This window comes from Piliocolobus tephrosceles, chromosome 15 (genome assembly GCF_002776525.5).
Source record: "Piliocolobus tephrosceles isolate RC106 chromosome 15, ASM277652v3, whole genome shotgun sequence".
Classification (NCBI taxonomy): Eukaryota; Metazoa; Chordata; class Mammalia; order Primates; family Cercopithecidae; genus Piliocolobus; species Piliocolobus tephrosceles.
Window position 1 is genome coordinate 71,916,464 of NC_045448.1, and position 24,720 is coordinate 71,941,183.

The following is a 24,720-nucleotide window of genomic DNA, read 5'->3' on the forward strand; positions in this document are numbered from 1 at the left end:
AATACAGTCCAAATTCTTAGAGTTAAAAGAAAATTAAACAAGTGAAAATTTACATAAACTTCTGCTTGAATTGGTACTTCACTTCCTAAGCGCTTACCCAGAACCTTATTCGTATAGCTTAAGTTGGATAGTACATGTGACTTATTTATAACCGTTTTTAATTGACTACTATTTAAAATGAGTAAAGAATCAACTTTATATTATCCTCTCTTCAATACCTACTGTTTTTGTTAGACTGAAATGTTACTTCTTTGTGTAGTATGTGTGACCTTTATTTCAATATCTATAGTTAGCTTGTATACAAAGCAATGTAGCACTCCATTCTAAATACTGAAAACTAGTATATGCATTTTTGATATCATGAATATGAAGATACTTACTGCAGAATTAAGTAGTAATGAGAATGGGTTTATAAAGAAGGCAATATGTAATATGTGTCCATAACCTCTACACTCACAGGTGAGTTTCTTATATTCCCAGTCATTTCTCAAAATGGTGCCACATTTTCATTTTCATAAGTATTTAGATTACGGTTTTCTTGTATGGTTTAGGATTTGTATTTTGTTGTCGAAAGGGGAAAAAAATGACAGTCTTCATGTTACTCTGATCATCTGTTACTTAGTTACTCTGATCATCTGTAACTTAGTTACTATTTGTTGAATGGAATCTCCTTTCAGAGCTATTCTTGTGACTCTTTTCTAAAGTTATGGCCATTTGCTTTGTCGACCAATTATACACCTTTGGTTTTCTTTCATTGTTTTTCTGAATTATGTCTGGTTTTTCTTGGATTCTGTCACATCACAGGTTTTCTGTTTGCTAGAGTACATTCTCAAATTTTTTTTTTTTTTACCCCAGAAAGTATGTAGAGGCAGTACATTTTCTGAATCTCTGCATGTTTGAAACCGACTTTATTTTGCTCTTATATATTTCATTGATTGATTGTCAGGATGTAAAATTCTGTGCTTAGGCTATTTTTCCTTTGATTATTTTTAGCATCCAGAATCCAGTATTAGGAGAAAGCTGGTTTGGGTCATAACTATTTTGTTCCTCTGAAAGGTTTTAGGATTTATATATTAATTTTTTAAACTAGTTTTTATGCTTGTTTTAAAGACGAAGTCTTACTGTGTCAGTCACCTGGTCTGGAGTACCATGGTGCAATCATGGCCCACAGAATCCTCAACTCCTGGACTTAAGCAATCCTCTCACTTTAGCCTCCAGAGTAGACTCTAGGGGCATGCCACCATGCCCGGCTAACTTTATTTTATTTGATTTTTTATTTTTGTTTGTGTGTGTCGATGGGGTCTCACTGTGTTTCCCAGGCTGGTCTCAAACTTCTGGCCTGAAGTGATCCTCCACCCTGGGCCTTCCAAAGTGTTGGAGTTACAGGTGTGAGCCACTGCCTGGCCCTAAACTAGTATTTATCTAATTCCTTTTCTCTATGCTAACACTATTTTAGGTATTAGAATACCATAATGAACATTGTTTCAATGTCCTAGTCCTCAAAGATTATATTTTAGTGGAGGAGATAGACTATAAACAGATGCAAGTGGTAAAAAGACTGTGAATAAATAAGTTGAGATAAAAAGAGAATGATTAATGTGGGGAATGTGTATCTTAAAGTAGTCAGTGATAGTCCCTCAGCAGAAGAGTTATTTGAGAGACCTGACGGAAGAGAGCAAGCTTTAAGAAAATTTCAAAGAGAAGAGATTTTTTAGACAGAAGAACCAGATCAAAGGCTTTACGGACATATTTGGTGATTCAAGAATTTCTGAAGAGAGGGTTGGTATTGCTAGTCCAGTGAGCAAGGTTTTTTCTTGGTTTGGGACTCATTTCCTACATCCTGTGTTTAGAGCAGGAAGTTTTTCCTTTTTTTTTTTTTTCATTTTTTTTGAGGCGGAGTCTCACTCTGTTGCCCAGGCTGGAGTGTAGTGGCATGATCTCGGCTCACTGCAGCCTCCACCTGCCGAGTTCAAGCAATTCTCCTGCCTCAGCCTCCCGAGTAGCTGGGACTACAGGCACGCGCCACCATGCCCACTAATTTTTTTTTGTATTTTTAGTAGAGATGGGGTTTCATTATGCTGGCCAGGCTGGTCTTGAACTCCTGGCCTTGTGATCCGCCTGTCTCAGCCTCCCAAAGTGCTGAGATTACAGGCGTGAACCAGGGAAGTTTTTCTATTATTATTTTTTGATTTGTTTCCTTCAATTTTTAATATTCTGTTTTTCTGGAAATAGCACCAGCACTGATTTCATAGATACTATATTCTCTTGAATTTTTCTGAGGTTGTTCCTTTGAGGTTTTTAAAAGGCACTTCAGTTGTCTTGAAATATCTTTTCTTTAGCTTACCTTGTTCACTTTTGTGCATTTGTTTTTATGTTATTCCTTTATGAATAAGGAAGTCAGTTGACCAGTATAGGTATGTGATGTAGAGTTCCTCTGAGACCATACAGGGTTTTTTTTTTGTTTTTTCTCTAATAAACCTTTCTCCTGAATGGAAAGCTGCTAATAAACAGTGTCTGTAATTGGGACTTAGAAACCATCATCTTTAGTTTTGGCCAGTATCATTAGGATATAAACTAGACTTATCACCAGATATCCCAGTAAAGAAAGTCTTTACTGTTGGACTCAAACACCTATGCCAGGAATCCTCTCTAGACACATTGAATTTCCTTAAAGTACCGTTTTCAGTTTTTAGTTTGACAAAATCTTTCTTGAAAGTTTCTACCCAGAGAATGCATGATTTCTCAGAAAAGGCTTCCTTCTATTATGTATAAGCTCTAAATGGCAGATATTTTTGCCATTTTGTTCACTGATGCATCCCAAGTACCCGGGACAGTGCTTGGCATTATAGGGACTGATTTTTAATTCCTGCCCTTTTTGGGGGCTCCAGAATATTGGTTTTTGGGGCCCACATTTCAGATAAATAAAATATTTATCAGATATCAGACAAATATTTAAAAGGATTATTGTTCAGTTTTGTTCAGCATTTCTACGTATTTTGAATAGGAAACTTTTTTAGACAGCTGATCTCTCTTAGAAGTCTTTTAAAATAATTCCACAAGGAAGATGTTGATATTTCACATTTATTGTTTAGGGAAAAGATAGAATTTCCAGGCTTCTAAAGTTAAAAAAGTTTCTTATTTATATCATTATTAAGGAAACTTATTTTTTCATTAATGTAAGTTATTGTGTGTGACCTAATTTGGAGGTCTTTAATTAGAAAAAAAATTCTAGAACCTGATAGTAATGTAGACACTGAAAACTAGCTGCTTTGATACATTTTTAAGAGTTTTTTTTTAGCTTAAATTTTAACTAAAAACATTGCTTTTATAGTTAAATATTTCAAATCCAGTGGAATAGCCTCTAATAAAATGCTGATTATATTACAGGTGCAAACTGAGCATGACCCAGAATTAGAAAAAGAAAGGTATGTTGCTGTATGTTTACTAACACTTCTGTGTAGTAGTTTCTGAATTTTATTGCTGTATTTTTATGGCTCACATGTAGTGAAAAGTTCTATTCTACATATTTATTCTGTGTACATATGGGCTTGCTACAGTTTTCTTTTTGGATTCAGCCTGACCTAGGAGTTTTGTTTGTTGTTTTTTGTTTATTTACTCTCATTTAAGTATTTACTGAATATTTAGGGTAACTGAACATATAAACAGTTTGTATTAAATAAACCACTTCTTTATAAAATGTTTTAAGATTCTCCAGTAACTCACCTTCACAAACAGTAATTACATTGTTTTTGTTAGATTTTCCTATTCCAAAATAAACATGATAGTAAAATTTCATGCGGATAGAGGTCCGCATGAAAAGTTGTTGTCCATAGCAATAGCAGTTGGTCATTGTTCTCCTCTCATTGTTTAGATATAACTTTTAAAATGGAATCTGTTTCTTAATGACTTTAGAGCTATTCAACCTCATAAAACTAATTTTTAAAATTGGCATCAAAAACTTATTAATTCCCCCTTTTTTTTGACTTACATTAGAGAAAAAAATGTGGAGTATGTCCAGAATACTAAACGTTTCTTTTGGAGTGAACTGATGCTGAGAAAATACTATTTGTTGGTTTTGTTGTTTGTTTTTCTTTTTTTTAGAGACAGGGTCTTGCTCTGTTGCTCAGGCTGACCTTGAACCTCCTGGGCTCAAGCTGTCTTCCCACCTCAGCTTCCTGTGTAGCTGGTACTACATACACTTGTTTGTTTTGTTTTGTTTTGTTTTAAAGCGCTTATGGTTGCCAATTCATTATGAATATGATACTTCTGTTTATAACTAATGTAAACTATTTAAATACTGTTTAGAGGAAACTCACGTGGATACAATTATAATTCAATAATTCACATTATGTCTGTACTCATCCTGTTGACATGTAAACAGATTTTATTTATCATCTGATTAAGGCCACAAATAAGAATGCTAGATGAAATTTTTCTAATTCATTAATATTAGGAAGTAACCAGTTCGCCTCTGAAATAAACACTAATCTTTAGCATTGTGAAGTCCCAGTTTAAAGTTTCTCAGGAGTTTGTCTTTCAGTGTTAACGTTTGTTCTCATGCCCAGCTTTTACTGTATGCTTTTTCCAAAGACTCTGAAATTCTGGTATTACTGGGATATTGGGGCAGGAGGGAGGAGTGGCAGATGAGATATCTATATCTCAAATGCCTTTCTGGAATCCTTTTTTGTTCCATTTCCCAGAATATGGCTGTGTTTTCATTTGATTGTTACAAAGGGTGGTTGTTTAACTTTGGTGTTAATGTAATTTATTTGACATTTCAAACTCTTTTCAAACTAACTTGATCAATATTGAGGCTTTTTTCCCATATTAGCCAGAAAGTAGATACTAGTTTTGGTAAATGACTTCTCTAAAGAAAACACTATGATTTAAAAAGACTAGCACTCAAGGACAAATATGGAATTAAATAATTTTTCTGAGTAGACCTGTGTTCTCTGTTTCAAGTATGGAACTGCATAATGGTTCAGTTTGTATAAAAGATAATAACTTTTTTATTGAAAAACTTGTAAAGGGGAAAGTCTTGCTGTATCCTTGAGCCAGGAATCAAGGTCTCCATTGTTATTCTAGCCCCATAGATGTTTTTACTTAGCCCTAAGTTCCTAAAGCTTTCATATGCAGTACAGTAATGAGGCAGGAATTTAGTATATTCTTCATTATTGGAAATGAGTCTTGTAATTTAAAGACAAAAGCTTGTTTTGAGAAATAATACTCATATACCTGCTGTAACTGAATGTCACTATTTTTCCTGTTGTGTTTTGCCACAAATTTTATTTTGAATTGTAAATATTTGAAACTGTTAAAATTAGCCATTTGTATTTTGAATAAAAGGGGTGTGATTATTTCAAATAAAAACCATTTTAGCATGCAAAGAATAACTTGCACAGTGAATAGAATATATATTGATTAAGGTTTAGGGTCAAGAGGTATTTCTGTAATCTGGTAGAAAAGTTTTCTCCTCAGGATGTAACCTTTGGGGCATGAGGGAAGACCAGTTTGGTTCAAATGATGTAAGACCCTGATTTGGTAGCACGACTTATTCCAATACTTCTTAAATATGGTTAACATCTCAGTACACAGATATAAATCATCTTGTGTTGTTAACTAAAGGGTACATGGCCACCCTCTAAGAAGCAGGTCAAAAGGGATGATAGCTCATCCTTTCCTTCCTTAAAAAATAGGAGAAGAAAGTCAATACTTTCTAATAATGAGGTTTTGATATGATAGGATCACTTTCTGGTGTCTTTCTCCAATCTGCTGCTTCTCATTATGTGAATATATTTGGTAAATTTTAATTTGCATTGATAGCATGTTGGGCATTGTTTTTGGAAGCTTAGATTTTCCTTGTTCTTCTTCAAGAAAACCTCTGATTTGTGGAACATAAATATAAAAATAACTTATTCTGTGTCTACCTCAGTGAAGGTACTGGAATTATAGGACCACTCACTTTTTTCATATACTTTAGATCTGGGGAGACCATGATGAAATAAGATAAATTACATATACTGGGCCATGCATTTCCTCCATTTGTTCTGAATAATATTACTTACACATTTAAGTTAAATATTAGAATTATACATTATTCTCTTGAATTGGGAAGGTTTGTTTTTTAATATATGTCTTCTTATAGCCAAAGGCAAATATTTATAATAAGACTGTATGTTCACATAAGGTGATTGTATCAGGTTTTGTCACTAACTTTAAATCTTCACTAGAGTATATAAAGAATACTTTCCAAAAAATGTTTTAAGTATTATTAATAAATGTGGTTCTTGGGTAATTAAATATTTCACATTCAAAAAAAATAAAAAGGTGATATGATTTAGAGTATGGTCCTTTCCCCCCACCAATTTCTTTTATATTCTTTTTAGGGAAGGTTCACTTATAAACTTTTAAATCGTAATGCATAGATCATTAGTTTTATTGTAGAACTGTACACATACTTTATTATTTCAGTTACCACTGTTGGGAATAGGACCTGATAATGTTTGAAGTGTCTGAGATTCACATTTGTCCTTTCAGTGTCAGGGGTGAGCTTGACAGAGGAGGGAAAATATTGGCTATAATCACACGAGTGCAAAAGGAACATATCAACAGTCATAATTTATATTATTTACATATTTCCATCAAATAATCTTAGCCATTTTATGCCGATTGGTTGGATTTCCCAGTGCTTATTACGAATGCATCAGGAAGTCTTAACAATTGGCATCAACAGGATTCTTTATAATGGTTGAATTCTCATCATAGTTTGATTTTTGTTTGTGTTTTTGTTTGTGTTCTTTTTGTTTGTTTTTAAATACTTTTAGCCCTGACTTGAAAAACAATCCAGTTGATGAAAGTGAGGTGCAAACAGCAACTGATAGTCCCTCTGTTAAACCTAATGTGCTTGAAGAGGAAAGTACTCCCAGTATTCAAACAGAAACTTTGGTACAGCAGGAAGAGTCTTGTGAGGAAGAACCTGAAAAAACAACATGTCATTCTGACTTTGCTATTGAAACTTTGGAGCTTGAAACTCAAGGAGAGGAGGTCAAAGAAGAAATTCCTTTTGTAGCATCCACTCCAGCCAGTGTTGAACAATTCACTGAAAATGCCGAGGAGTGTGCTTTAAATCAGCACATCTTTAACAGTGACTTGGAGAAGAAAGAGGCAGAAATTATTAGCCCTAAAATAGCATTGTTACCATCTGACAGTGTGTTTATAGAAGAAAGGAACATCAAAGGAATTCTACAAGAATCTCCATCTGAAGCAGAAGATTTCTTTTCTGGAATTACACAGACTATGGTAGAAGCTGTAGCTGAAGTAGAAAAACATGAAACTGTTTCAGAAATATTGCCATCAACTTGTATTGTGACGTTAGTACCAGGAATTTCCCCTGGGGATGAGAAGACAGTGGACAAGAAGAGTATTTCTGAAAAAAAAAGTAACATGGATGAAAAAGAAGGGAATGAATTTAATACTAAGGAAACCAGAATGGATCTTCAAATAGGAACAGAGAAGGCAGAAAAGAATGAAGGTAGGATGGATGCAGAAAAGGTGGAAAAGATTATGGCAGCAGTGAAAGAAAAGTCTGCAGAAAACACTTTATTCAAGGCATACCCAAATAAAGGAGTGGGTCAGGCTAATAAGCCTGATGAAACTAGTAAAACTAGTATTCTGGCTGTATCAGATGTATCTAGCAGTAAACCAAGCATCAAGGCTGTTATGGTCTCTTCTCCTAAGGCAAAAGCTATGGTTTCAAAAACTGAAAATGAGAAAAGTTTTCCAAAATCTGTGCCCAGAGATCAAATAAATGCTGAAAAGAAACTTTCAGCCAAAGAATTTGGTCTGCTTAAACCTACAAGTGCCAGGTCAGGCTTGGCAGAAAGCAGCAGTAAATTCAAACCTACTCAGAGCAGTCTTACCAGAGGAGGGAGTGGAAGGATCTCAGCCCTGCAAGGCAAGCTTTCTAAACTGGATTACAGGGATATAACAAAACAATCTCAGGAAACAGAGGCTAGACCTTCCATCATGAAACGGGATGACAGCAACAATAAGGTGAGGAGGGTAGGAAGAATGGCGCAGTGTGTCTTTGAAGTGCTTAGCTCCGCTGCTGTAGCTATGGAGTAGGAGATGTAATTTTGTTTCATACTTTCATCTCCTCACTCTGCCCCAGAAGCTTCCATTTCCTTTTCTTAAATGATTCTGTTGTTTAAGCCAGTAGACATTTAGAATATTAAGCTCAAGTTCATAATTTATTGACAAGTTTGAAAGGCATTATTTGGATACAATTTGGAAACAACTGTGGTTTAAAAAAAAAAAAGTCTGCTGTGAATCTCCTAAGGTGATTTACCACTGCTTCTGAATGAGAAACTGTTTCCTCTCTTAAATTGAAGCTTCCTTTGTCAGGTTACTGATTGCCTAACTAGACATTGTGGGACGAAAAGATCAGTAAAACTGAATTTAACTACAACTTGTAGAGACTGTGCCTATACTGTTTAGTGACTATTGACTTAGTTTTGTATATGTGTTAATTTGCATAATTGACTGTATTTGGGTAATGTTTACTGGGGTTTTTTTTTTTTTAGAACATTAATAATCTGGTTGTAAATTCTGTTTTTCTGTATTTCTTACTTACTATTTCAGACTTTGACTGAGCAAAACACTAAGAATCCTAAAAGCACTACTGGTAGAAGTTCCAAATCTAAAGAGGTAAAAAATAGATCACAGACCCTAACCCTTCTTTTTCATCTCCATAGTTCATCTATCTTACAACTTGTGCCTGCCTTAACAATGTTAGAGAGTAAGAGTATAGAGCAAGGGATAGGAATTGAGATGTTTCATTTTTAACTTATCTCTAATTGTACCATTAATTTACTTTTTGACCTTGAGCTAGTCGAAACACCTTGTGTTCTTGGGGTGGCGGCGGGGGGGGGGGGGGGGCGCAAAATGTTATACAGGGACAAAAAGAGAGTATAGTAGGGAAATACCTCCAATCTCATATTGACAGGAATAGGTTGTTAGACACAGAAAAAATTATATATGTAAAAGAGACTGACATTTGACTTGAGTCATCCTCATTTTGTTAAAACAGGTTATCCTTTTGGCTCTAATTGAGCCTTAAGTGGATGGTCTCTAAGATTTACTTTACTGGTACCAAGTTCCATTGTCAAACATATTTTATATTTAGTTGTTATTTTAGGTTTTTACCATTCATAGAATTTTTTTTCAGTCATTTAACTCATCTGGTAGGGGATGAATTTGGGCCTATGTTGTTGGGGCAAGGAGAAATGTTACTAGTTTTAAGCAGAAATAAGGATTATGGCTACTTCATTTTGCTTTGTTAACTTGATATTGCAATCGCTTGCAGATACTCTCCCTAGAAATTACAGGGTACATATTCTAATGTCGTTGTTATATATAATAGCAGTTGATCATTGGTAACACACTAAGTGTATAGGAGCCCTGGTAGGAATTTATCTTCTTTACTATTGACAGCATTGAAAAAATTACAGATACTGTTGTTTTCAAATACAGTTATATTAGGTGTTGAGTCTTAGTAATAATTTTTTCATACAACTTTCTCAAAATGTAACCATATTTCTATTATTATTATTATTATTATTATTATTATTATTACTACTACTATTTTGCAATGAAGTTTTGCTCCTGTCCCCCAGGCTGGAGTGCAAAGGCACGATCTCGACTCACTGCAACCTCTGCCTCCTGGGTTCAAGTGATTGTCCTGTCTCAGCCTCCCAAGTAGCTGGGATTACAGGCGGCTGCCAGCACGCCCAGCTAATTTTTATATTTTTAGTAGAGACGGGGTTTGACCATGTTGGCCAGGCTGGTCTCGAACTCCTGACCTCAGGCAATCGGCCTCCCAAAGTGCTGGGATTACAGGCATGAGCCACTACGCCTGGCCTGTATTTCTTAAAATATGTATTCTATATATAATTAATGTGTAATCAATATATACTGATAAATGGAACAGACTAATTAGCTGTTTACTTTCTAACTATATTTGAGGTGCTTTTAGAAGTCCAGTAAGTCTCCTAGAACACGTATTAGATGTTTGACATATGGAACAGTACCTCCTTTGTATTGTCTGACAAATACTTTAAATGTATTTTTATGTGTCATACTTCAAAACTCATCATTTAAGAAATGTAATCTTATTGAATTTAAGTAAAAGTGAAATTAGGTTGATACTGTTAGGATTTTACCTTTGACTTATACTTTGTGAATTTGTAGCTAAGTCATTTGTGGGGCTTTAAAAAAAATAACTCTAATTTTAGCCTTTAGGAAACCTAATTTGCACTGAAATTCTCCCACATGATCTTCATGCACATTTGTTGTGACTATTTGGAATCTAACCAGTGGTCAAAATTTGTTTACTATGATTTTTAACTTTCCAGCAGGAACCATTATTTCCATTTAATTTGGATGAATTTGTTACTGTGGATGAGGTTATAGAAGAAGTGAATCCTTCTCAAGCCAAGCAGAATCCACTAAAGGGAAAAAGGAAAGAAACTCTCAAAAATGTTCCTTTCTCTGAACTTAACTTAAAGAAGAAAAAGGGGAAAACTTCTGCCCCTCGTGGTGTTGAGGGAGAACTATCTTTTGTAACATTGGATGAGATTGGGGAAGAGGAAGATGCAGCTACACATCTAGCACAAGCTCTAGTCACTGTGGATGAAGTTATTGATGAAGAAGAACTAAATATGGAAGAAATGGTAAAAAATTCAAATTCACTTTTTACATTAGATGAATTAATTGACCAAGATGATTGCATTTCCCACAGTGAACCTAAAGATGTTACTGTTCTGTCAGTGGCGGAAGAACAAGATCTCCTCAAACAGGAACGCTTGGTAACTGTGGATGAAATTGGAGAAGTGGAAGAGCTACCTTTGAATGAGTCAGCAGACATAACTTTTGCCACTTTAAATACTAAAGGAAATGAAGGAGATACTGTAAGGGATTCCATTGGCTTCATTTCTTCTCAGATGCCCGAAGACCCTTCTACTTTAGTTACTGTAGATGAAATACAAGATGACAGCAGTGATTTGCATTTAGTGACTTTGGATGAAGTAACTGAAGAGGATGAAGACTCTCTGGCTGATTTTAACAGCCTTAAAGAAGAACTTAATTTTGTTACTGTTGATGAAGTTGGAGAGGAGGAAGATGGAGATGATTTAAAAGTTGAGTTAGCACAAAGCAGAAATGACCATGCCACAGACAAAAAAGGGAATAGAAAGAAGAGAGCTGTGGACACAAAAAAGACAAAACTTGAAGCTTTGTCCCAAGTGGGTCCAGTAAACGAGAATGTTATGGAAGAAGATCTAAAAACCATGATTGAAAGACACTTAACAGGTAGATAATTGGAAGGGGTACTCTTTTTGTTTTATGAGGGGATTACATTTAAAATTAATTTTAAAATACACGTTGTGGCATTACCAATAATGTCACCCAGTATTGATATTAGAGGCCAACAGACAAAGTCAACAATAAATTTTTCAAAGAAATGTATACAAGTTTCACAGTTTTTTAAAGTTACACAGCAGAACTTGCTCCAGGTTATACTTCAGGAATGGATGACAAAAAAACAGAAAACAAACTAAAGTAGCCAAATTAGAATTGAAATGAAAATGATATATTTGTATTGTGGGAAAAAGACAACTTTTGATAAATAGAAGAACATTTACATCAGATTGCCTCCCAGTGTTTGCTTAGACTTAGGATTAAGAACTATTTATAAAGGAACTATTTTATTTTAAAGTAATATGGTAATGATACAGAATAGTAGGGCAGCTCACTTTCTGAACTTGAGGGAGATAAACATAATTTCCATTAAGAAAATCTTGAGGCTGAGTATTGTGGCTCACATCTGTAGTCTCAGCACTTTGGGAAGCCGAGGTGGGAGGATCGCTTGAGGCCAGGCATGCGACACAAGTCTGGGCAGCCTAGCAAGACTCCATCTGTACAAAAAATTTAAAAATGAGCCAGGGACAGTGGCATGCATCTGTGGTCCCAGCTGCTTTGGAGACTGAGGCGAGAGGATTGCTTGAGCCCAGAAGGTCGAGGTTGTGATGAGCTATGGTTGTGCCACTGCACTGTAGCCTTGGTAACAGAGTGAGCCACTTTGTCTCCAAAAAGAAGAAGAAAAACCTGAAAGATTTAATTCAACTAAGAATAACAAGTACTAGGAAGGTCCCACAGGCTTATGGAACAAATTAGAAAAACATTTATAGATACCATGAGAAAAGAAGTTAGAAAAGCATAGTTATTTGGAAAATGATAACTGGGAACAAAAGGAAATGCTTAGATTAAACTGATTATTTAAAAATAGAATCCTTCTATTTTATGTTAGCAGTAGACTTCCCACCCAGATTTGGGTATTTTTTGCAAAATATAATGTTGATTCCGACAGTATGTTTAATTTAAAGCAATTTAAAATCTGTTACTAGAGCAATAAATTAGGACTTTCTTTTTAAAGCTAAAACTCCAACCAAGAGAGTTAGAATTGGGAAAACTCTGCCATCAGAAAAAGCTGTTGTGACAGAACCAGCAAAAGGTGAAGAGGCCTTCCAGATGAGTGAAGGTAAAGCAGGATTGTTGGAATGGGAAGGAAAGTTACACAACACAAGAGAGTAATTGAAGTTTTACAGATTTAGCTGAGAAGAAAAGTAGAAAATCAGTGGAATGGAGCAGGGGTGGGAAAAGTCAACTATAGTTATTAGATGTGGGTAAGATTTTGATCTTTGTAATGTAGAGAGAATGGATTATTGATATTAGAATGTGACCGATTAGAGGAAATGATCCTTGAAAGGTTTTCTGACCATGTTGCAGCATCAGAGAGAAATTATTTATTACTGGCTATTATTTGTGGACCTTGCTTTGTGGATGCTTCTAAGCAGCCAGCCAATGAATTAAACAAGAAATCTTAATAGCGTTTATAAAATTTAACTTGAAACAAATAAGGAAATGTCTAGTGAGAGATAATACTTTAGTCACTCAACCAGATATTTGTCATATTCATTGTATTGGTCATCTTTCATAACAATGTTAAAAAGTACATAGCTCCTGCTCTCAAAGGGTTTATTAATTCAGAGAGGTTAAGCAAAAAATCACCTTGCCAGTATGATTTAAACAGAGCACTATAAGGGTATCACTTTTACCATTCTCTTTGTAGCACACTCATTGCCCTCTTTCTTTCCTATCCTATCTTCTCTAAAGAAAACTTACCAAGTATGATTTGGTCCAAGGAGTTAATTGAATTTGATCTCAGGTGGGCTGTCAGTACTGCTCCCAATATATTAGAGGTCCCCTTCCTTTACTATTTCCTAACCAGATGTAAAAGTAGCTTTTTCCCCACTCTACATCACCTAGCCCGTTTCTCACTGGATGTCCTTGCTTTCGTTTTTATTTCCCAGAGTAAATCTAGGATCTCCCTTGTCTGCCAACTTATATTTTGCTTTGTACACATAAAATTTGGCCAAGTTTTTCCCACTGAAAGAAATATCCCTTTGACCTTGAAATCTCCTTAGCTCCTATCTTTCCTCCTTGCTTTTAGATCAAAACATCTAGAAAGAACCACCTACTTTTATGTCTTAATTTCCCATTGAATTGGATGTATTTTGGTTTCTTTCTCCTACTACCTTCCTGAAAATGATGTTGATGACCCCCAATAGGTTGTTGCCAAACGTGATTTTTTAAAGTATTTTCTTAAGTTAGTCTTACTTGACTTTTCCACATGATTGGTTACTTTTGATTATGCCCTCTCTTGCAGCTCTTTGCCAAGTCGTGGTCAAGTGGGTATTCCTTCTTCCTTGTCTATTCTTTTCCATAACCAATTTTTGATAACCAAGCTATAGGTGGTGGTTCAGTAATTAGATTCTTGCATGATTTCACGAGGTCACCCCCGGACTTCAGAATTTCTGTATGGTAGGACAACTTTAGCAATCAGCTTGCTTAGAACTACCTCATTGCAACCGAGTAATATAAAAGGATTATTTAGTTACTGCTTACGTAACAATATATTTCTGCTAATGAACAATATGTTTTGACAAAAGGACCTAGCTTAAGAAAAAGTCATTTTTCCACACAATTGTAAACTTAAATCATTTAATTTATTTTAATTATATAATTTTAATATATGTTATGTATTATTAAGATAAATGTGCCTTTGGAGTGGCAGGAACAGGTATGTTTGGAAAAGTTTATTACCCTGATGAAGAAATAAACAATTATAGAAAGAGATTGGAGGCTGGAGGCAAGGAAACCAGATTATTTTAACCATCAAGTTAAGAAAAGGATGATACCTTTTTCTTATTGACTGTAGGACTTGATCAGTAAAATGTGAGGAGTAAGAGTAAGTAATGATTTCAAAGTTCATGGCCATCCCCTCAGGAATACTAAAGAGTAGCCCAGATGTATGGAGGGAACACTGAACTTGAAGTCACAAAGTCTTGGTTCCACCCTGTGTCGCTCACTAGCTATGCAACCTTGGGCATACCTGTTTATTACCTCTTTTGATTGTGCTTTCTCCATCTCTGAAGAAATAGGGATGGGATAATAATGATTTGACCTGCCTATCTTACATGAGATAAAAGCTAAATGAATGATTATATATGTAAAAGGATTTTGTCAAGTATTAGGCAACAGTAAGGCATTTCAGCTGCTGAGGGTAATCAGAATTGCTTGGAATCAGTCTTCATTTTTGTCTGTCCCCAAGATCATAGTATGCAGTCTGCTAACATTGAGTGCTTCTTACGTGTTACTCACTTTGGTGGGCTTTAACATTTGTATTAATAATTTTACTTGTGATTCTAACTGGGGTCTTAGGCTATCAGTTTAGGCTCAATTTTCTAGGTTGGAAGGGCCTCAGTATTGGGCCATGGAATAAATTTCTGCTGGTACCCTTTTCCCTGAATCTCCACTCTGCTCACCTTAGCACTTTGCATATATAAGTTCTCTTGCCAGTAACGATAAGACTTGTTATTAGTCTTTAAATTCTGCCTGGAACATACATAAATAAAATTTGCTGTTAGCTTTAGACTGTATTCTTAAATCCATTTGAATGGATTTACCCATTTATTCCTCACATTAAAGAATCTTGGAGAACATTGTGCAAAGAATGGCCAGATAGGATTAACCAAGGGAGGTTTTTCTCTGAGTTCTAAGGTAAGAATTATCGAATGTTAACTTTACAAAGTCTGTAAATCTATTCTGAATAGCTTTTTTCCTTGAAAAATTTTAGTTGACGAGGAATCTGGATTAAAAGATTCAGAACCAGAGCGAAAACGCAAGAAGACTGAAGACTCTTCTTCAGGCAAATCAGTGGTATCTGATGTCCCTGAGGGTAAAGTTAAAATGATATTTTTTTCTTACCTATATGAAATAAAAATTCAACACCATAATGAGTATTCTGTTGTTTGGATGAGTAATTGGGTAACCTTGCCTGCACTGTCATTTTATAGTGGAAATTTGCATGTTTTACACAGTGGCATTTTTGAAGATAGCTTACTGGGCTGTTTTTACCTGAGAAGGATATTTTTACTGCACTCTTGAAATCTGGGATGTATCTCCTGTTTTATTCCTGGTACTTTCTTTGCCACTCTGGTGAAAATTGAGTTATACTTGCCCAGGCAGAAAGTCACTCCAGTTAAGCAGAACATGCTGAAAGTCTTTGCTAGCCGACTTTGTTCATGGTCAGCTAAGGTGAGCTGAGGGGGACCTTATTCAGCCAGCATACTCCTCAATCAGACAGTTGACCAACATTCTACCTCTTCTCTCTCTTTTATTTTAATGGGATTCCTAAGAGGTTTGTTTTTATTGTATTTTATTTTGAGACAGGGTCTCACTCTGTCACCTAGGCTGGAGTGCAGTGATGTGATCTCAGCTAACTCCCAGGCTCAAGCAGTCCTCTCACCTCAGCCTCCTGAGTAGCTGGGACTACCGTCATCTACCACCACACCTGGCTAATTTTTGTATTTTTGGTAGATACAGGGTTTCACCTTTTTGCTCAGGCTGGTCTCAAACCCCTGAGCTCAAACAGTCTGCCTACCTTGGCCTCCCAAAGTGCTGGGATTACAGGTGCTGGAGCCACCTCAACTGTTAGGTTCCTCTTTTTTTTTTCTTGAGACAGAGTCTCGCTCTGTTGCCCAGGCTGGAGTGCAGTGATGCAGTCTTGGCTCACTGCAGGCTCCGCCTCCCGGGTTCATGCCATTCTCCTGCCACAGCCTCCCGAGTAGCTGGGACTACAGGTGTCCGCCACCACACCCCGCTAATTTTTTGTATTTTTAGTAGAGATGGGGTTTCACCGTGTTAACCAGGATGATCTCGATCTCCTGACCTCGTGATCCACCCACCTCAGCCTCCCAAAGTGCTACGATTACAGGCGTGAGCCACCAAACTGTTAGGTTCTTATGTAATGACTTGGTATTCTGAAGGATTATTGAATCGTTCTTTGTTATCTGAAGATTCTCCCTGGGAATCTATTCAACTTGGCGTTATATCAAAGCAGTGGCATACTGCCTTTCCCTAGTGGCTCTGGAATATTATAGAATGTGTTAACGAAATAAAAACTTATGTTTTCTGATTAAAATTACTACTATTGATCCCTAAATTTATAGCAGTGTATACTGTTCTTATATTTAAGTATATACTGTGCTTAATATTTTTGTCATGTTTAAATAAATTGATGAAGGCCCGTTGTGGTGGCTCACACCTGTAATCCCAGCACTTTGGGAGACCAAGGCAGGCAGATCCTATAGGGGAGGTCGGGAGTTCAAGACCAGCCTGGGCAACATGGTAAAAACCCATCTCTACTAAAAATACAAAATTAGTCGGGCGCGGTGGCGTGCACCTATAATCATAGCTGTGCGGGAGGCTGAGACAGGAGAATCACTTGAACCCGGGAGGCAGAGGTTGCAGTGAGTTGAGATCGCACCACTGCACTCCAGCCTGGACGACAGAGTGAGACTTCGTCTCAAATAAATAAATAAAATAAATTGATGAACACAACTGGAGATTAATTATTGTTAATTTTCTTCTTTTCTTATCCCCTAGAATTAGACTTTCTCATACCTAAGGCTGGATTCTTCTGTCCAATTTGTTCCCTCTTCTACTCAGGTGAAAAAGCAATGACAAATCACTGCAAGAGTACACGTCATAAGCAAAATACTGAGGTAATTTTTAAAATTCTTTAAATTTTAAAAATTTTAAGAATTTTAAAATTCTTAAAAATTAAAATTTAAAAATCTTGAGGTGTTGTTAATTGTCTTAGAATCAAATTATTTATCCACCCCAAACGTACATTTTTCCCCCCTTTAGGAGAATGTTTATGCCAGTTTATTCCTCTTAAGTCCTGTTTTCTCCTTCAGTGTACCTTGCCTGTAATTTCTAGGCTTTATTCCTTTTCCTTGAACAGCAACATTTGCCAGAGTAGATTCTGCAGATCACTAGTCTCATATGACACTCCATTATTAAAGAAACTGCGTATTTTGATGACCTCTTCAGTCATGTAGACATTAGCATATTAAAGTTTCTAAATTGTCTAGCCGAAATGAATCCTGCTTAACTTCATGCAACCCATTTATTAAACTGATGTAATCACAAAACCTTTTAAATTGTACTCATCTTTAAGAAGTGTTACTCTAGAGAATCATCATTAGCCATAATTGAAGTGGTGGTTCTAGTTCTGCTGAATATTTGAGAATTTTGTACGTCCTCTCTGTTGAATTTGTGGCACAGACACTCAATCTAACATTTATTGAGCTGTTCTATGCTGGATGCTTATTTAATCTCCTCGTCAACTTCATGAGGTAGATGCTATTATTTCAATTTTAAGGATGAGGAAACAGACTTAAGGAGGTTACGTATCTAAACCCAAGGTCACACAGCTAGTAAGTAGCAGACCTAGGATTTGAACTCAGCTCTATTTCATTCTAGGCCCAGGCTCTTATACATTGTGCTTTGCTACCTGTGTGCTTAACTTAGTTCATCATGTCACTTTTCCATTTAAAACCTTCTAGTAGCTTCATATTGCACTTGGTCTAATATCCAAACTTCTTATTTTGGGTCTTTAAAGCCCTGCATGATCTGATTCTTTTCTACTTCTCTGAACTCAGTTTTTTTTGCTTTCTGTGTTTCAGCTTTTCTGACTCTCTGTTCTGTTTTTCATACATGAGAGGCCCATTGCTGCCTTTGCACCTTTATATTGCTGTCGTTTTGCCCCCTCCCAGTCTTATTTGCATGGCCAGTTCTTCATGTTTTTTGTCTCAAGTATCAGTTCCCCAGAAAGGTCTTTGCTTAAGAAAGACCTAGCTAAGTAGAACCCCCCAAAAAGTTCAACCTCAGTTACCTTGTCGCTCTGTCTTTAAAGTGCTTACCACCACCCCTAAATTATTTTATTTTATTGTTTCTCTTCTCCCATTAGAATGTAAACTCTATGGTATAAAAGATCCTATCTGTCTTGTTGCCCACTGAATCCTCAGGCACCAAGCGTAATACCTGTTGTATCATAAACATCAAATGACTGATGAATGAAAGGAAGAAATGTTTATATAAGGCACTGTGTTTATAATATTTTGTAGGATCAGTTTCTTTTAAATTATAAATATACAGTAGATAAGTTTGCACACATAGCAAAATAATGTCTAATAAGTCTTTTATATTGCAAATTGCTTTTAACAGAAATTCATGGCCAAGCAAAGAAAGGAAAAGGAGCAGAATGAGGCTGAAGAAAGAAGCTCTAGGTGATTGGGGGAAAGTGGAAAGAATTCACTAGAAATTTGTTTAGGGTCCAGTTGATTTGTGTATTTTTGTTATCATTTAATTTGTAATTTTCGTTTCAGAAGCAAATATTTGTGTTGTACAAATTTCTGATTGCCCTAAATGTAGAGAGACTGATGGGGAAAGTATGATGGGTTTGATTTTTATATCAAATCATCAGGCATGGAGAAATATCTTTTAGAAGTGTTAAAATAAATGTTCCTACTGTATATTTAAAATACCATCTGTGTTTGTGGCTGATTTTTTAAAGACTTGCTTGCCTCTTATTGCAGACAAAAGTTTTCCACTACAACTCCTGTGATTTGGGATGTGTATCACTGGAAGTCATAGCATGACAGTGTTTTTACTTGGCTTCAACCATTCATGTATTTACAGGTCATAGGTTTCTTAAAATTCAGTTTTTTTCTGGATAAAATGAGATTACAGCATGTTTTCCCCAGATAGGTTTGAATGAAACTTTGCTTGATTTTTATATGTATTGGAAAGGTGTTTTTTCTGGTAACACTTGCTGTTTCTGCCAGAACCCATTTAAGGTAACACCAAGCTAGTCGTTTATTATTAGCTTGAATCTGCAGAGCAGCTATTACCTCTGTGGACCACCAGAGTAGCTTTTTAAACCATTTGAATTATAGTTGAATGTGTTTATAAGAAGTTTTAAGGGCACAAAAAATAATTGAATGGCTAGCAGGTGATGGAAATAGCCCTATACTTTAAAGTTTTTAGATTGAGCCATTCTTCAGACATAGTCTGCTTACTTACAATTGTTTTAGTATTTGATGCCTCAAGATAGAGTACACCAATTAATAATACAAAGAGGATGAATGGAGGGAAACAACAACAACAAAACCCCTACTTTTTTTAGATCTCTTATTTCCATCACAGCACAAGAGAGACAACACAGTCAGCTTTGAAGGACTTGGAGAAAAGGCAGCACCTCTTTGTCACCTCCTATGAAACTCACTGTTTTAAAACCTTACAGGTGAATCCGTCAGGAGTTTGTTGGAATTAAAACCTTATAGGTGAATCCGGATAATCAGAGGGAGAAAAGCTGTTACAAGATTGTAGAATAATGTGCCTGTAAACTACAGAAACACAGTCATAGTGAATAAGAATCTTACTTTTAAAGAATCTTCCTTTCTTCTCAGCTTGCTTTTGGAACTTTTGCAACTAGGGAATTTATAAGCTTCTTTAATCTTGTCTGGGTCAGTCTTTTGAAATTGGGATTCTAAATTAGAATGAGAGGAGAGAAGCTGCTAAAGTATAAAAATGGCAGGGGTGATTTTTGTGTTTTATCCTAGTGACCAATGTTGACCATTAATTATACATTATAAATAATGTTTTTCTCTGGGACTTTTTGCACTTAATGCTGGTAATTTTTATCACAGGGCTTCAAATACAAAAGATTTGTATGAGGTTTTCAGAAAATAAACATGTGCTGTTTGCATATAATTTTAGTATTGTTCTTGACATTTTCAGAAAAATCTGCCTTCTTTAGTCACCCCACGCAAATGGAACATCATATACATAGTAGTTTCTGCTTATTAGTTGATTGAGGGATGTAATTAGGATTGCAGCTGACTTAATTTTCTTTTCTTTTTTTTGAGACAAGAGTTTCGCTCTTGTTGCCTAGGCTGGAGTGCAGTGGCGTGATCTTGGCTCACTACAACCTGTACCTCCGGGGTTCAAGTGATTCTTCAGCCTCAGCCTCCTGAGTAGCTGGGCCTACAGGCGTGTGCCACCACGCCCGGCTAATTTTGTATTTATTTATTTATTTATTTTTAGTAGAGACGGGGTTTCTCCATGTTGGTCAGGCTGGTCTTGAACTCAGCATCTAGACTCCAAGGCAAAAAAAGTTTACATTCATGATGCTCTCTATAAAAGTTTTTAGATTTTATTACCCTTTCTGGCATTGGAATGCTGTGGAAACTTTAATCCTTCTTTAAAAAACATTTATAGGGGAGTCAGGTTTTTAAACCTTAAATTTTTAATTTTACTAATTTGTTATTTGTGGAAAATGTTAAGCATATTAAGACAATAGGGTAATTACCCTCATACACTAGTTTCAATAATTACCAACTTAAGGCCAGTTATGTTTGTGTGTGTATCTCCACTCCCAACTCTCTTGTATTACTTTAAATCTCAGTATGTTTTACTCGTTAATTGTTAATTGTGTATTTCTAAAATGGATAAGGGTTCTTTTTAACATAACCAGTACCATTAAAAATATCTCTAAATAGTAGTTTGGTTCAGATTTTCAGCTGTTTCATAAGTTTTTTTTTGTGGTGGTTGCTTTACTAAGTCTGAATCCAGATTCAGATAAGATCTGTACATTATGACTGGCTGGTAGGTCTTTTAAATTATACCATTTTGAATATATAGGTTCTTCCCTCCCTCCCTCCCTCCTTCCCTCCTTCCCTCCTTGTAATATATTTGATATAGAAACTAGATTCTTGGCTCTGCCAAGCAGTGCTGCTCCAAATGTCTTTGGACCCAGTGCAGTGCCAGTTCAGAAACTTTAGTACTAGTTTATGATTAAGTACAGAAATTGAGAATTTCTAGAAACATTTTGACAGTGATTTTATGTTCATTATTGAATCTTACAATAAAAAAAATTGGAGTTTGTATGTTTTTGTGGGGCTTTTTAAATTTTTTTCTTTTTTTTTTTTTTTTTTGGTACTTTACAGAATAATTGGTCTATAGTTAATTGAAAATTAGGGAGAAAAAGAAAACTGATGAAGCACATAGTTTGAGAAGCACTGTTGACAGGTTTCCCCAGGTCTGACTTTGTTGCTTGCAACCATGTAGTACCTTTAACGTGTCCCTTGCCCTCTCTGTAGCTTATAAATTGGTAAGTGAATATAGACACTTGATTAGAGTTTGTTTTTTTCTGTCTTTTTGATAAGACTACTTTAGGCAGTGATGTGGTCTTCCTGATAGGAGGCGCAAACGGATTGCTTTCTTTGGGTTTGAGTAACAGCTAATGCTTAGTTTTGATCCACTTATTCATTAGGGGTTGGAAAATAATGATATCTTAATTCTATATCCCTTTTTCATGTGTAAGCAGGAATATTTCTCTGCAAGGAGAAACTCTCCCTCATCTACTATTTGGCTACTTAGTGGTACGGTTTGTGTAAGAAACACACAGATATGGGATGCTTTTCCTTTACTCACCTGTTTTTTACAGAATGAGTTGATTCTTTGGCATCCACCAACTGTGATAAATTTTTTTCTTAAGCATTAGTATGAACTTGTGAATTTTAACATATTTGATGTTTGAAACCTCTGCAGTATTAGTGTTATTGACCCTCATATGTCCCACATTTGATTTAATTCCTCATTTCTACTAGTAGTTATGTGTATGTCAAGATGTTTCAGGCTCACTTCTCCAGATCTGGGGTCAGCTATTTCTCTAAAGAACAGTGGCTGATTAGGGGTGTTCATTGCTTCTGGGCTGGTTATTACTTTCCCGTAGATGGAACTTGAAGTGTATGTTTTGTTTTCTAGACCAGGGTTCTCACTCTGTCGCCCAGGCTGGAGTGCAGTGGTGCAATCCTGGCTCACTGTAGCCTCAGCCTTCCGGGTTCAAGTGATTCTCGTGCCTCAACCTCCCAAGTAGCTGGGACTACAGGCATGTGCTACCACACCTGGCTAATTGTATTTTTAGTAGAGACAGGGTTTCACCATGTTGCCCAGGCTGTTCTCGAACCCCTGGCCTCAAGTGATCTGCCCACTTTGGCCTCTCAATGCATCTGTTTTGTTTTTCAGTGAAAATTCATCATTATTTTACTGATTCTTCTGGTTTAAATTCATAACCTCTTCTATCTTAAATATAGGTCTTCTTTGTCCTGTGGCAGGTATTACAATTCTCCAGGACATCAGGATGATAGACGTAAACTGTCACAGAATTGCTTAGCTTTTATCTCACCTTACATGCATCACAGTCACAATAACAATGCCAAGACCTTAACCAACAATGTGATTATTGAAAACAGTTAAAAAATTGTTTTTCAGTTTTACTTTTGTTTTGTCCTTAGGGAATACCTCATTAGGAATATACATTCAAATAGGGGAAGTCGCAAAGGAGTTTTGTGTGTGTGTAGAATGGGGTACATACTAACTAGGTGTATATATTTGTGGGTTACATGTGATACTTTGATACAGGCATGTAATGTGTGATAATCATATCAGGGTACACTGGGCATCCATCACCTCAAGCATTTGTCCTTTGTGTTTCAGACAGTCCAGTTATGCTCTTTGAATTATTTTTAAATGTACAATTAAAAAAAAATTTTTTTAAGCAAGATCTCATTCTGTCACCCAGGCTGGAGTACAGTGACACTATCTCAGCTCACAATAGCCTCAACCTCCCTGGGCTTAGGTGATCCTCCCACCTCAGCCTCTAGAGCAGCTGGGACTACAGGTGCATGCCACCATGCTCAGCTAATTTTTGTATTTTTTTGTAGAGATGGGATTTTGACATGTTGGCCAGGCTTGTCTTGAACTCCTGGCCTCAAGTGATCTGCCCACCTTGGCCTCCCAAAGTGCTGGGATTACAGATGTGAGCCATTGCACTCAGCCTTATTTATTCTTTCTATTGTTTGTACCCATTAACCATCCCCCTTCTACCCCAACTACTTTTCCCAGCCTCTGGTAACCATCTTACTACTTTCTGTCACCGTGAGTTCAATTGTTTTCATTTTTTAACTCCTACAAGTAAGTGAGAACATATGATGTTTGTCTTTCTGTAAGTGGCTTATTTCACTTAACATAATGACCTCCAGTTCCTCCCGTGTTATTGCAAATGACAGGATCTCATTCTCTTTTTTCTGGTTGAATGATACTCCATTGTGTATATTGAACCAGTTCTTAATCCATTCATCTGTTGGTGGACACTTAGATTGCTTCTAAATCTCAGCTATTTTGTATACTGCTGCAACAAATGTAGAAGTGCAGGTGTATCTTCAGTTTACTGATTTCCTTTCTTTTGGGTATACACCTAGGAGTGGGATTGCTGCATCGTAGGATAGCTGTGGTTTTAGTTTTTTGAGGAACCTCCAAACCTTAGCAGTTGTACTGATTTACATTCCCTCCAACAGTGTATAGTGTTCCTTTTTCTCAACATCTTCAGCTGCATTTGTTGTCGCCTGCCATAGATAAAAGCCATTTTAACTGGGGTGAGATGATACCTCATTGTAGTTTTGATTTGCATTTCTCTGATGATCAGTGATTTTGAGCACCTTTTCATACACCTGTTTGCCATTTGTCTGTCTTTTGAGAAATGTCTATTCAGATCTTTTGCCCATTATTTTTATTGAATTATTAGATTTTTTTTTTTTTCTTGTAGAGTAGTTTGAGCTCCTTATATCTTCTGGTTATTAATCCTTTGTCAGATGGATGGTTTGCAGATGTTTTCTCCCTTTCTGCAGGTTGTCTCTTTGTCAATTGTTTCCTTAACTTTGCAAAAGCTTTTTAACTTAATGTGATCCTATTTATTCATGTTTGCTTTGGTTGCTTGTGCTTGTGCGGTCTTTGCCACAAGAAGTCTTTGCCCACTCCAATGTCCTGGAGAGTTTCTCCAGTGTTTTCTTGTAGTAGTTGCGTAGTGTGAGGTCCTAGATTTAAATCTTTAATCTATTTTGATTTTTTATATGGGAAAGGTTGGGGGCATAGTTTTATTCTTTTGCATATGGATATTCAGTTTCCTCAGCACCATTTTTGAAGAGACCGTCGTTTCCTGAAGGTATGTTATTGGAACCTGTGTGAAAATGAATTTACTGTAGATATATTGGATTTATTTCTGTGCTCTCTCTGTTGACTGGTCTATGTGTCTGTTTTTATGCCAGTACCATGCCATTTTTGTTACCATAGCTCTGTAGTATAACTTGAAGTCAGGTTATGTGATTCGTCTGGGTTAGTTCTTTTTGCTTAGGA

At 36.1% G+C, this 24,720-nt stretch overlaps 1 protein-coding gene across 7 annotated transcripts in view; it reads left to right on the forward strand.

Annotated features, from left to right (window-relative positions):
• The window catches only part of ZNF638 (zinc finger protein 638), a 98,949-nt gene extending 79,937 nt beyond the window's left edge, over nucleotides 1-19,012 (forward strand). For 3 of the 7 annotated variants that reach the window (XM_023224112.1, XM_023224113.2, XM_023224114.1), the window contains exons 21-28: nucleotides 3,388-3,425; nucleotides 6,825-8,052; nucleotides 8,641-8,706; nucleotides 10,413-11,367; nucleotides 12,491-12,595; nucleotides 15,254-15,355; nucleotides 17,065-17,183; nucleotides 18,691-19,010. In XM_023224112.1, coding sequence (XP_023079880.1) covers nucleotides 3,388-3,425; nucleotides 6,825-8,052; nucleotides 8,641-8,706; nucleotides 10,413-11,367; nucleotides 12,491-12,595; nucleotides 15,254-15,355; nucleotides 17,065-17,183; nucleotides 18,691-18,756 — 2,679 coding nt within the window. In that variant the 3' untranslated portion in view covers nucleotides 18,757-19,010. Of the gene's footprint in view, nucleotides 1-3,387; nucleotides 3,426-6,824; nucleotides 8,053-8,640; nucleotides 8,707-10,412; nucleotides 11,368-12,490; nucleotides 12,596-15,253; nucleotides 15,356-17,064; nucleotides 17,184-18,690 lie in introns of all 7 variants that reach the window. The other 4 variants (XM_023224118.1, XM_023224117.1, XM_023224116.2 and 1 more) reach the window with 3 other exon arrangements.
• Nucleotides 19,013-24,720: the final 5,708 nt, after the last annotated feature.